This window comes from Saccostrea echinata, unplaced genomic scaffold (genome assembly GCF_033153115.1).
Source record: "Saccostrea echinata isolate AGI-Se365-2 ecotype Australia unplaced genomic scaffold, CSIRO_AGI_Sech_v1 ptg000075l, whole genome shotgun sequence".
In the NCBI taxonomy this organism is placed as follows: Eukaryota; Metazoa; Mollusca; class Bivalvia; order Ostreida; family Ostreidae; genus Saccostrea; species Saccostrea echinata.
This window is the reverse complement of record NW_026889824.1, coordinates 545,400-558,494: the sequence shown is the minus strand read 5'-3', so window position 1 is coordinate 558,494 and position 13,095 is coordinate 545,400. Positions and strand designations below refer to the sequence as shown.

Sequence of the window (13,095 nt, the reverse complement as noted above, 5' to 3'; positions counted from 1 at the left end):
TGATGTATTATAGCATATACAGAGTTGTACATGCAAAACTAAGACAAGTGGTCAGTTGCAGAGGAAATTCAGCTGGAAAGCAGTAGGGCCTAGAAGAAGCTGTGTATCTCAGAGTAACTGCCGAACTGTAGCGTTATGGTTTTATATTTTAGTCTTTGACCATAACGCTACAGATCCCGTAATGTAAATAAAGTGCAATTTACGGCACAAGATTTTCTGCGCACTTTGGGGATGTATTTCACCACTTTCCACCATTGGTCAATCAACGACCTTTCACTCTCTAGTTCTAGACACATTCTATAACCATGCAACCTGTATAATTTATCCACAAATACAATTCAGCAATATATACTGAAAAATGTGAAGACTACTTGTCTTTAATCAGTTATATACAACAATTTAAAGTTATTCTGACTCTTGAGTGATCAGCTCTTACAGCTCGATTGGCTCCTATGACTCCCAGCTCTTACAAGCTCTTTTCTTATAATACCGGCTCTTACAGCACAGTTCCTGGAGTTCAGCTCTTAACAGCCGTTGCTGATTCCCAAAGTCTCTTTCTTAATAACAAATAGTATATAAAACCAGGAAAGTCTTGTTCAGTCACATCTAAAGCTTTAAATATTTATTTATTGTCCTTAACTTTGGTCATAAATGATCCGCTTGTCTTACTGGTTCTGCAGTAACTTTGCAATTCATTAAATTCTGCCACTTCACTTATATTTATACCCTACATGACCAACAACGCCACCTAGTGGAAACATGATTGTAAAACACCGCTTATACCAGAATAACTTTTCCCAGATCGCCTCAAAAACATAGACTAATAAAATGATAAATAATTATTTTTAGTAATTTCAATTTAGCTATTTGTTTGAGGGTTAGGGAACCATATTTTCTTTGATTTGGGGATGTTTATGATCATTTATCATATTCAGTTAATCTTCTGTATCCAGGGTAGGTCGGACATGCCTTAGTGTCAAACCCAGGTATCTCAAATACCAATATCTTGAATACCACTAATATGTCAAAGTGAAGTGGAAATCCTAGTAACCACTTATTCATTATGGGAATTATTTTACTCTTAATGTCTCAAATCCTTGGATATCTCGAAGTTTTTTTCTTGGTCCCATCAAGTTCAAGATAACAAGGTTCTACTGATGTATAATCTTTTGAATACTGAGCTGATTTCTGTAGCAGCTTTTTCCTAGCCAATGTGCTCAGATGAACGATGGGCCTCTTGTTTTATTTGTTTATTTATTTACAGTAAAACTTGGTTATAGCGAAGTCCTGGTGACCTGTGAATTTAATACGCTATATCCGTAATTCGTATAATGATTTCGTATAACTTAAGATAGCGAATTCACAATATACATGTTTTCCTTCAAGTATAACTACCTAATATGTTAAAGAAGCAATTATTACAAAACATACCTTGGTTAACTAAGGTTTTTTTATGAATTGAATTTTGTATACAAATACTTAACGAAAATAAAGTCAGTTCAATATATATATATATAAATATATATATATATTTATATACCACATTTTGGAAATGGATAGTTGAATAGCATTCGATCACCAGTATGTTTCAATGTATGAAGTTTGATAGAATTATGTCAGACAGTTTCTTTGAAATTGAGCTACACAGTGACACATAGTATGACAGGAAGGACAGAAGAGGGAAGACACGTGTACAACAAACACCATATTCATGGCTGATCATCTTCTTCTTTTAAAGGATTTTTATCACGTCTCAAAATTTTTTGATTTGACAAAGTTTACATGCTATTAAAATCATATATTTAAAAATATTTGCTAGAAAATTGATATTGTTGATGTTTCAGCGATTCCAAGTTTGAATTTCTCAACATGCATATTTTGATCGCCGATGCTACGTGCCATTGCTCTGACGTCATAGGTGTCAATTGTGGTCTAGCAAAGTACTTATTGTGTATACAAAAGGCTCATTTGTTGAGTCTGTTAAACCTGTTAGTAAATAAATAAAAGATAATTGGATAATTGACAGCTAGTAAGGTATAATTTGTGGTTTTAGGATGCATAAATATGCACAAGAAAGGGTTTACGAACACTTTTTTCACATTTCCTTGACCTGGTCTAGATGTGGAACAGGGCCCTTTTTTCTGCAAACGCGAGGACTTTGTCTCCATTCAGAACAATCATTTATGCCCAATCGCTAATTTTTTTCTGTACTATAAAATATTTTAAGGACATGGTACCTTTATAAAACAGAAAAAAATACCCAACACACATTTTTAAAGTGGCACAGAATCTAGTAAGAATGTTGTTAACTTCGTAATATTTAGTGTACAGCGCCATTGAACACTGTTGCTGAAGAAGTGTCATTTCTAGTACATGATATTCATTGGAAGAGATAGAAGATATAAAGATTTATTTATACATAATTTATTGAAATAATGAAGGAAGTTGAATGTAAAATTCTCATATTTATAAATATTTTCGAAGTCAAACTTAAGTAATTCGTTCTATTTAGTCAAAGTCCTGAGTTGTCAAGGGCTTTATCTTCGATGCCCTCTCCTATCCTATTGTCGACATATTTTATTGGTCATTTCTCTCTGCTAGACGTGCATACATAAAAGATTGATTTTCCATAACCAAAAGAATTTCGTCGATGTCAAAATTTTCACTGACCTTATTGTGTTGTCTATTTATTTAACGTCAAAATCTATTTGATATATTTCTCTTAGTACGATAAAGTTTTACAAGTTCTAATTGACCTTTGACACCTGTCATGTTTCAGTAGCACATGACCCCTATCTAATTAGTGGATATTTTGCTTTGAGAACTCAATATTACGGGTGTTTTGTTGCCTAATTATGACCGTTTTCAAAATTATTTCATAATTAAACGATAATTATATTTTTCAAGAATATTATAGTGTTTTATTTTTAAGAAATTTAGATACGTGATAAAAACCCGCTTTTAAGAAGGACAGGACCATAGTTATGCAAGCATCCCCATATAGTAAACAATTCATCAACTTTGAGAATGTTGATACAAAATTCTCAGATGTTTTGTGAGTTTGCACTTCATGTAAATCTGCATCATGTGGAAAAAATGTGTAATCCAGCAATTTTCAAATCATGATCCCTGAGGTTAAATGTATTTGCAATAGGGATCAATGTTTTACATTTGGTAAAATAGTACAGAAAGATCACAATTGGTCATACTGAAATATGTATGCTAGCATTCTCATGTTGTTAGTAATGACAATGACTACCAATGACTAGATTAATTAACATAGCCCAGTGGGTCTGAAAAAGGGAAAATGTCAAAAATGGCTTCATCAGCAGAATGCAGGTATTTTAAGTCTCATTCCTAATAATAACTTACAGTTACATAAGTTACACTGTCTCAATCTGTTTTTCTTTTTGCAGGAAATGCCACATGTATGCATTTATATGGTGTTTTGGATATCTTGCATTCTTCAGAACATGTCATCATTTTGGAATACCACAGGTTTCACCATTATCCAATGCAATCCAACTCTTTGTAACACTTCGGGTAAGTATAAACAGATCATTTTCAAAATTTGAAAATGTCAGGTGAATTGGATTTCATCATTTCTGAAAATGATGATAACTAGTCATAGTATTGATTTTTTGTGTTTTGACAAAAAATTTCTTCTAATGAACAGCAACTGGTCACATAAGCCTAGTGGTAGGGCCTAGTAGCCTAGTGGTAGGGCATTTGCTTCATGATTGGGAGGCCCAAATTTGATTCTCATTTGCCGTGCCAGGTCAAACTTAAGGCGTAAACATAGGTAGTGACTGTTCCTTTACCAAGTGCTCAACATAGAAGTGAAAGTCACGGGTCTTTTGGATGAGACCTAAAAAAACTGAGGTCCTGTGTCACAATAGGGATTGGCACCGTAAAGAACCCTCACTGCTCATGGCCCTGAGTTCTGAGTAGTAGGTCTATATTTGAAGCCCTTGTGTATGAGTGAAAAATTCTTGAATGGAACATAAACACCATATAATCAATCAATCATTCTAATGAACAGCAAAACCATTACCATTATTATAGTTTCTCCAATTTCATTTTTTTTTGGAACTTTGGCTTTTGCTTTAAGATGCAGAATCTCTCTTTATGTATAAGAGAAATTCATCCACTCTTTATTTTTTTTTGGTCCACATACTTTGAATATAGCCTATCTGACCCCTGTATCAGACATTTCAGACATTCAAAATTAGCATATGCATTGTTTAAAATGATCATTTGATATATTACAAATGTGTGAGATGTTTATAAAGGTTACAACCTTTTTGTTAATTCAGTAAAATCAGGGTTTGACACTAAGGCACTTCTGACCGACCCAGTCTAGTAAATGTGTGGTCCGGTCGTGTTAAATGTTCATGAACTAGACCGACTGGTCGTGTGGATGAAATAAATGTTAACCCTCATTTCAGTCTTTCAAATAAATGCTCAGGGGCTGACAAATAGATGTTTTAGGGAACTTGTCCAAGGGCAAGTGCTTGGTCAAAATTCACTTGCCCTACCTGAATTTTTGCTTGCCCCACCATCATGACCATAAACTGATACTGTATATATTTATATATATTTCAAAAAATAGGAAGACAAATACTGAGTAGATCATGAAGCCCCTGTGTCTAGCTATATTTCTATGACTTACATGTGTATTTAATTTTTTTTGTCACTTGCCCACAGGCAAGTGGTTGATAAAATTTCACTTGCCCACCTCTAAAATTCACTAGTCCCAGGCGTCGGGCAATGGGATTTGTCAGTCCCTGATGCTCTAAAACTTTTTAAAGAAATTTTCTTAATTTTCCTATTGCAAACACAGCCAATTGCTCTGAAAAAGAAAACTTCCCTGCATGACACAATCGCTATTTTTGAGCGCGGCTGTAATAGACAAGTCACGATCGAAACTAGCTTCAGTATCATTTGGTATGAAAAGTCATCCAATAATATAGTTTTTCAATTTATTTACATGTATATTTATGGTAATAATTTTATTTAAGTTCCTTGAATTAATGTTCTTTAAAGCTTATAATATTCACTCATTGACTCATTGGCTGCTACCTACATGTATGGACTCAATGGGCTGCTACCTATGGAACAGTCTGTCAAAATGTATACCTGAACATGTGCGAGAGATACACTGTAGTATGGTTTCAAAACTTTTTTTCATTATAATAGCAGGTTATGAAAAGAAAATTTTTAAGTTTAGTCAGGGCTAGTGATTTTATGGTCAGGGCTAGTAAAAATTAAGGGAAGTAGCCCGACTGGTCTAGCACTCATAAAAGTTAATGTCAAACCCTGAAAATATATTGATACAAGTACATGTATATTTGAATACACTGTGATGTAAAAATAGAAATACATAGCTTGGGAATTGTAGATTCACATGTAAATATGCTACACTTTCAGATCTCAAAAGGAAAATGTATAATTCATATTTAACAAAAAATCAAGAGAATGATTGACATAGAACAAATTAAAGATTAAAATGTGTAAAAATGAAGAAAATTGAACCATGGGTTTCAGATACTTTTGGAGGTTAAAAAATTTCAATGCCAAAAAAAAAATTAAAAAAAGAATCAGTAGATGACATCATAATACTCAACCTCTAAATATGACCTTGACCTTTATTGTACAAGTATAAAGCATGGCAACTCCTTATACATATATCCAAACATCATGTTTCTACAATAAATGAATCAAGAATGACACTTTATTTGATAACAGTTAAATCACATGGAGATGATGTAAACACATTCTAAATGTAGGCTCAAGAATGTCCATTATGTGGGATATCCCCAATTTTTTAAAGAAAAGGGTACATATCTTCATATTTTGCAGTTTTCTAACAAAGATCATTGATAAATGATGTTAAAGTGATTTTATTCTTCTTTTCTTGTGCATTAATTTAAAGGAAATGGGTTAAAACTGATTTCACATGTGTTTTGTTCTACCTAAAATTGTAATACATGTACATAAAGCCCATGAATTTGTATTGTAGTGTGCCTAGAATGCCCCCAGTACTATCCTTCACTTCATTCCCTGAGCCCATAATGGAGCTTTGCCCCCTGTAGCCCCCAAACCCCCATGCTAAATCTTTCCAAAAGACATCTGACCTGACTGATGTACAGTGCTTCAGGAGTAATCCCTAGCTTGGTTGTTTCACTTTTTACATTAGGTTTTTCGGTCTGACAAAATTTGGTTCAGTGCTGTGTGTTCCTTGAGTACACAGGACCAAATGTCCTGTGTGACCCAAAAACTCTCACATAGGCTACTAAGTCTTCAGCCTTTTTCAGTTGGATACACTTTCATCTCTGTCTTACTAGTATCATCTCATTGGAAGGATTGGTCTCCCCCTCACAGTGGATTCAAACCCATGATATAAGGGTTAACTCTTTACAATTGTTGGCTACAGTGCATTATCAAAGGTTTTGAAAACTTGTCAGTAATCATTACTGAATTTTTTTTTCCCCTTCATTTCCGAAAAAAAATATCATTAGGCCTAGAAAAATAAATGGTTCATTTCTGGGTTCCTGAACTGACCCTACATTATATGAGCCAACCCTAATCATTCTCCTTGCAAAATGTAAACAATACACAACTTTTGAGATTGTCTCCCTTGGTGCACTCTTTTTATTATTTAGGGAGGTTTTGTTTCCCTGTAAACTGGCAGGTGGGACAGTTATTTATATTGGATATGTTACATCATCGATATGCCAGTCTATCATAACTGATTGTTGGAATGCACTTATTGAAGGCATCAATTTTTTTTATTACCAAGAAATTGGAACCAAAGAAAATAACAGTTGATAAGCCTTATTAGATGAGGGAAGAGATATGGATCTCTAATAAATACACAGTGACATGAATCTGATCATTGCAGGTCAGCATTCTGAATGACACATGACTCTTAATTTCCTTTATAAAAATTTCAAAGAGCCCACTAACTTTTTTAGAAGAGGTTTGTACAATCAAGGAAGTGACTATGGCGGTTCTTTTGTTTTCAGTGTCCTAACTGAAAGTAGATTTTGTTAAACATATAGTCAAGCTCAATAAAATCATCAAAATCATCACTGATTGACATTATAATTTTTCTATAACATAATATGAATTTTAAAAGCCCTAGCTATCATTCATTTATATAGTATGCCAGGGTTCTCCTTCATTTCAGATTTAACTGTGGAGCACGACTTACGCGAAGTGCTAATATTTGCTGTCATTTTGCGACCAAATTCGCGAAGGTACCACATAATAAATTGAAAAACACTCAACCCCAGTGAATCAATAGTTTTACACACAAAGGACGTTTATTATTTGGCAAATTGACTAATAAATTTAATAATAAGATCAATAAATCGGTATGATTAAATATAGTGTAAAACAAAAATTAGAATGTTTCCAAAATATATGCCCATGGAGAAAAAGAAACCCCCCCCCCCCCCCAAAAAAAAAACACGTACTTATGAAAAAAAAAAATTAAAAGTGCTTGGACACAAATTTGCAGTTAATATTTTCTCAAATTTTCTGTATAATTTCATGACTTATATGTTGCCATAGCATTTCATACTAAAATATAATAAAAATCTTGTTTCATCTCGAAGTTATTAAAACTTCAAATTTCTGGACGCGTTGGATTGACACATCCTTGCACTTTCACATATTTTAATTTTATTCTTAATACTTAAGAAAAGTGGCAATTTTGTTGTGTATTAATGAAAAATATTAATATTATAACCCAGAAAATTCAGAGTAGAAATGTTCGAAAGCAAAACCCACTCACAGTATTGTAAGTCCATGCTCAGTGGTGTGTGCAGAGTTTAACAATTGAACACACCCGGTGAATCGTAAACATTAACAATAACAGAGCTCATGCCCTGTTTACAAAAACAGTTTACGTTTCAAGGGTGTGTTCAATTTGTTAAACTCTGTACACATCACAGAGCACGGACTGACAATACTGGTCAGTTGGTTTTGCTTTCGAACATATCTACTCTGAATTTTCTGGGTATAGATGTAATATTTTTCATTAATACATAACAAAATCGCTTCTATTCTTAAATATTAAGGATAAAGTTAAAATTTGTGTAAGTGCAGCCAATACAAGCGACTTTACAGTATTTGACATCATCAAAGGGAATAACCAGAATTTTATGATTTGCAAATTTTTAGAGTTGTCTTTCTTTCATTAGACTTCAAGGGAACAAATCCTCCTTAAGTGAACTTTGTTAATGATTGATAATTTTATAGGAAATTTCAAGAAATTTCATTTCAAAGTTTTGTATTTATTTTTTTGTACTTGTTTTTTACTAGTATGTTCATTTCACCATATATTAGACACAAATTAACCATGTATCAGACATTGTCCATTGTGAATAATACTTTCTTTTTTGTATGGAAATAACATTAATAATAGATAGTTTTTGATAAATACGATTTTAGCAAAATTTATTTTCCATTGGTCGCCATATTGGAGGTATACAAGCCCAATTTCCATCATTATTCAACCAATTTAAAATTGTCATTATTTGTCATTAATTTATCTTAACACAAGCTTCCTTTAATTCATAATTTGGGTATTTCAAAGATTTTTGCCCTTATATTTCTGCCATACAAGTTTTAAAATTTTAAAATTGCTTGCTCAAAGAGGAAAATTCGCTAGTTGGACGTCCAATATGGTGGCCAACGGGAAATAACTCTTGCTAAATTTAAGGCCTATCAAAAACTATCTATACCAAACGGATAGCTGTTTTTGCAGAAATAATAAAATATAAATTTGACATACTCAGTGAAAATACAAGTTATCAATATAATATGACAATTAAAAGTAAGCTCTCTTTTTTTCTTCAACCTAGGTATCTATGATAACCACATAGACCAAGGCGCAAGTTGCCATTGTATGAGGCATTGCATTGCAAGGCCTAGCTATCTTAGGAAATGTGATGCAACTAAAATCTCTCCACATTTGTGCATTGATATATCAATCAAATTTAAGTAGAAAGTTAATTTTTAAATGAGGCATAAAAATATTTTCATGTCACCAAGGCCTAGGAAAAAAATGTTTGTTTCCGCTTTCCCAACCGACCCTAATTTATAGTGCCGACCCTAACTTTTTTTTTAATGCTTTTGTCCCATGAAAGATGTGCAAGAGTGATTTGGGTGATAGGTCGCCAACTTTGCAAGCTTTTCAAGACATAGAGAAGTTTCAGTCGCCTTTCTACTTTCTTTTACCATCATAATCATCTTCCTTTAATTAGAGAGAAGAGTGTAATAAATACTGCCCCATAAAGCCGTTTAAGTCAGCAACAGTTCTGAAAATCTTGACAGGAATCATTATGGGATCGTTTGTAAATTAGTGATGCAACACAACTAGTAAATGACCAGCGATGTTTTGTAATTAGTTATTAAAGTATTTTCATGCCAGTTAAAACGCTTAAGGGTCCTCCACACCCCGTGACTTGTGAAATATATCGAGAACAAATACTTTTACTTCCAGTTTTATATAGTTTGTGCACTGACGATTTGCCTGGCACCGCCTGTAAGGGAGTCTTAGAAATGCTTCAGAGATAAAGGTTTTGTCAAGCGGAAAGTATGCAGTAAACTGAGATCGACACCCTAATCATAAACAATCAATGAACACATGGCATGATCACGGCGTGACCGAAAGAAAAAGGTGTCGATTTTTTCAATAAAAGAAGACCTTTGGGTTTATGTTGCATAATTAATCGTAAATAAGAGATATCGGTATATCTATGAGAAAAGGTTTAGGTTATTTATACAATCCATTGTGATATCGTCAACAGAGTCTGTTGTGAAAGTTAATATTTTTGCACACGAATTTGTGCGTTTCGATAATACCTATCTCATTGTGTGTTTATAAATATTGATAAATAGTATGCATTTCTAGCTTTGCTCATTTATATAGATCTGTCCTGATCTGTTTCCAATAATGAGTAACTTGAGTATGATTACGTATATGGAGACTTACCAAAGTGTTTGAGTCCTGGGCAACAGGAAAGATAACTCTTAAAAAGGAACTTTGATTGATTGATTGTATGTAGTTTTACGTCCCATTCGAGAATTTTTCACTCATATAGAGACGTCACCATATACCGGTGAAGGGCTTCAAACTTTGTCCTTTACTCGGCACTCGGGGCCATTGAGCAGTGAGAGATCTTTATCATGCCAACGTCTGCCATGACACGGGGCCTCAGTTTTTAAGGTCACATCCGAAGGACCCGCAACTTTCACTTCAAAGTGCCAAGCGCATGGCGAAAACAGTTGCTACCCATTTTTTATCGACTTAGGTCAGTTGCGGCCGAGATTTGAACTCACAACCTCCCGATCACTGAGCGAGCGCTCTACCGGCTGAGCTACCATGAACGGTAAAAGGAACTTTGATACCAAAGATTTTGAAAATACTTTTTCTACATCAATAAATTTTATTTTAATTCAATTTCTTGTTGTAAATTAATTTATTGATGTTTCTTCTATACTATCAGAAGTCTTCCTTAATTTTTTCTCCATGAACTTTAGAGAAAATGAGTTTTATTTATTTTTTATAACTTTAATTAATTTCTTTAAAAAATATGTTGACTGTGGTTGTTTTGTGAGCTTAATGATATACGATAGGAAAAAACAAAATTTGTTGTGCAACCGTATATACTCGCCTATAAGTCGGTCCGCCTATAAGTCGGTTGTATTTTTTGAGGTTATTTGGGAGGGATTTGCTATTGACCTGCTTGTAAGTCGGTACAACTTTTGCCAGAATCAGTTAACAATTTCAAATCAATGCTCTGATCTTTTAACCTGGTTTCGATTAATATTTCTAGAAATGACGCCGATATTTAATTTTAAATCATTAAGAAAAATACACTTAAAAATACACTTAAGATAAAAAAAAGTTATCAAAATGTGTAAATACTTGTAATTAATATATATTTTTAGAATACATGAATGATATAATACATCCAGGCCTTGTTCATTAATAATCGTGGAAAATATTTATAAAATTCTACATTTCGCCGTCCTGAAAAACACTTATCTTTATATGACTCGCCTTTAAGTCGGACATATAGATTTGGACCAGAATTCAACTCCCAAAAAAACGACTTATTGGCGAGTATATATGGTACGTATCAAATCTCAATGGGGAAAATATCTTGAAATTTCAGTATAAATTATATTTCAATTCCTGGCCAGATTTTAAAGGTTGATAGCTTGTTAAAAGTAATGCTCGGTAATATAAGAACATAAGCTGATCAGGGTGTATGGAGGACCCTTAAATGATATACTAACCATAAAAACCATTACAGTTATCATGGAAGTTATCAATAGCTACTGTAACTGTATATATGAACATGCATTACAGACAGACGGGTTAGACTAATAATCCTAAAGGCATGAAAAACGTCATTCAACATTTTATATCATTTTATTATCTCAATAACTAGGCCTAATCAAGAGAATATTTTTATTCATTTCTTTTGCTTAATGTTATTTCATAAAGTACACATAAACATTTAAGAGCCCCCCCCCCCCCAAAGAAATATGTCCACTAAATTTGTAAACCAATCATGAATATCATAAAACTAAACAATATTCAATAGTGTGATATATTGATTTTTCTCTATATACATGTAGATTTGAATAAGAGTTTAATTACAAACAGGGATTGACGTTAACAGTTGTCCGATTGCCTGCAAGCAGGAACAAGTAAATTCCCAGTTCGAGCACGTGAAACCTACTTCTCCGATCAGGAAAGTGAATTTTTCTCATACAAATGTATATACCATTTAGTTTACATAAATTTGTAAATAAAACAATAAATTGAACATTTGATTTCGGCCAGGTACCTGACTGACATTGTTTTTGCATTAGGTACTCCTTGGAAGCGTTTCTAGATTATACTGTTCATTTAAAAATCGGGTTCATTATTCTGTTTTCTTTCATAGTAAAATACGCTAGAATCTCCAACAACTTTGTTACCTACTTAGTACTTATCTAAATTATTTATTCACTTACAAGTAAGTAACACGATGTATCCTGATCAAATTATGTACATTTCGTAGCAACTACCTTCTTTTGCGTTGCTTCACAGATATCTCTGAAAATTACAGTTCACAAAAGAATCCTACCAAAAATAATTTTTAAAAATATGAATTTTATTAAAAGGAAACAGAGGATTATAGCTGCATGGCATTGTGTGTTAAGAGGTTAAATTGACAAGGACAGTGGTACATGAATACAAACACGTATAGTAGTGTTTTGGGTCACATTTTTTTTCTTATCATAACATTTACAGTAATAAATAATTTTCTTCTTTCCTAATTTTGGGCAACCAAGTTTTGCATTCGGACAAGTTCAATTAAAGTTTGAGATTACTTGCCCGAAAGGCAAGTGAATCTGAAAGTTAATGTCCATCCCTGACAAAATGTAAATTCATTTCATATTTAAACATTTTATATAAAACTGCTTTTTTTCTGTATAATATAGTTAAAATTTATTTGATATTGTATAATATAATTAAAACTAATTTGATATTGTATATTAACATTTTTTTTATTTTAATTTTTAAATCTACAACAAATTGCAGAGTGTCATGTCTCACTAAGATGACAATTTTATTGTCTAAAGAATAAAAATAATTTGTTTTGATGTTTTATTAGGCTATATTTACATTCAACATGTATTTTGCTTAAGTAGAAATTTTAGTGAGATGCAAATTTAGCGATGTGTCCTTAGAAATTGGTATTTTATTTTTAGCGAGAAGTAATTTTAGCGATATTAAAATGCTCACTTAAGAAGCTGTTACAAATAAAACGCAATTAATTTTTAACGATATTCAATTTTAGCGATCTCAGCACCATTGCTAATAATGCTAAAATTAAATCCTCGCTAAAAATTCTGCTTATACGGTATGATATACCCATATATATACCCATACTTTATCATGGCTGACCACATAAATTTTACAAAACAGTCTTTTGAACATGTATACCCCTAATTTGGGAATATCAAGTTTTACAATCATTCTTTTCAAAATTTGAAAAAAAAAGTTAAATATGAAAAGATGAT

General features: G+C 32.7%; 1 protein-coding gene across 1 annotated transcript in view; it reads left to right on the top strand.

Moving 5' to 3' along the window:
- Positions 1-13,095, top strand: part of LOC133176498 (lysophospholipid acyltransferase 7-like) — a 63,230-nt gene that overhangs the window by 1,254 nt on the left and 48,881 nt on the right. Inside the window, exon 2 of the mRNA XM_061311616.1 lies at positions 3,417-3,543. Coding sequence (XP_061167600.1) covers positions 3,417-3,543 — 127 coding nt within the window. The remainder of the gene's footprint in view (positions 1-3,416; positions 3,544-13,095) is intronic.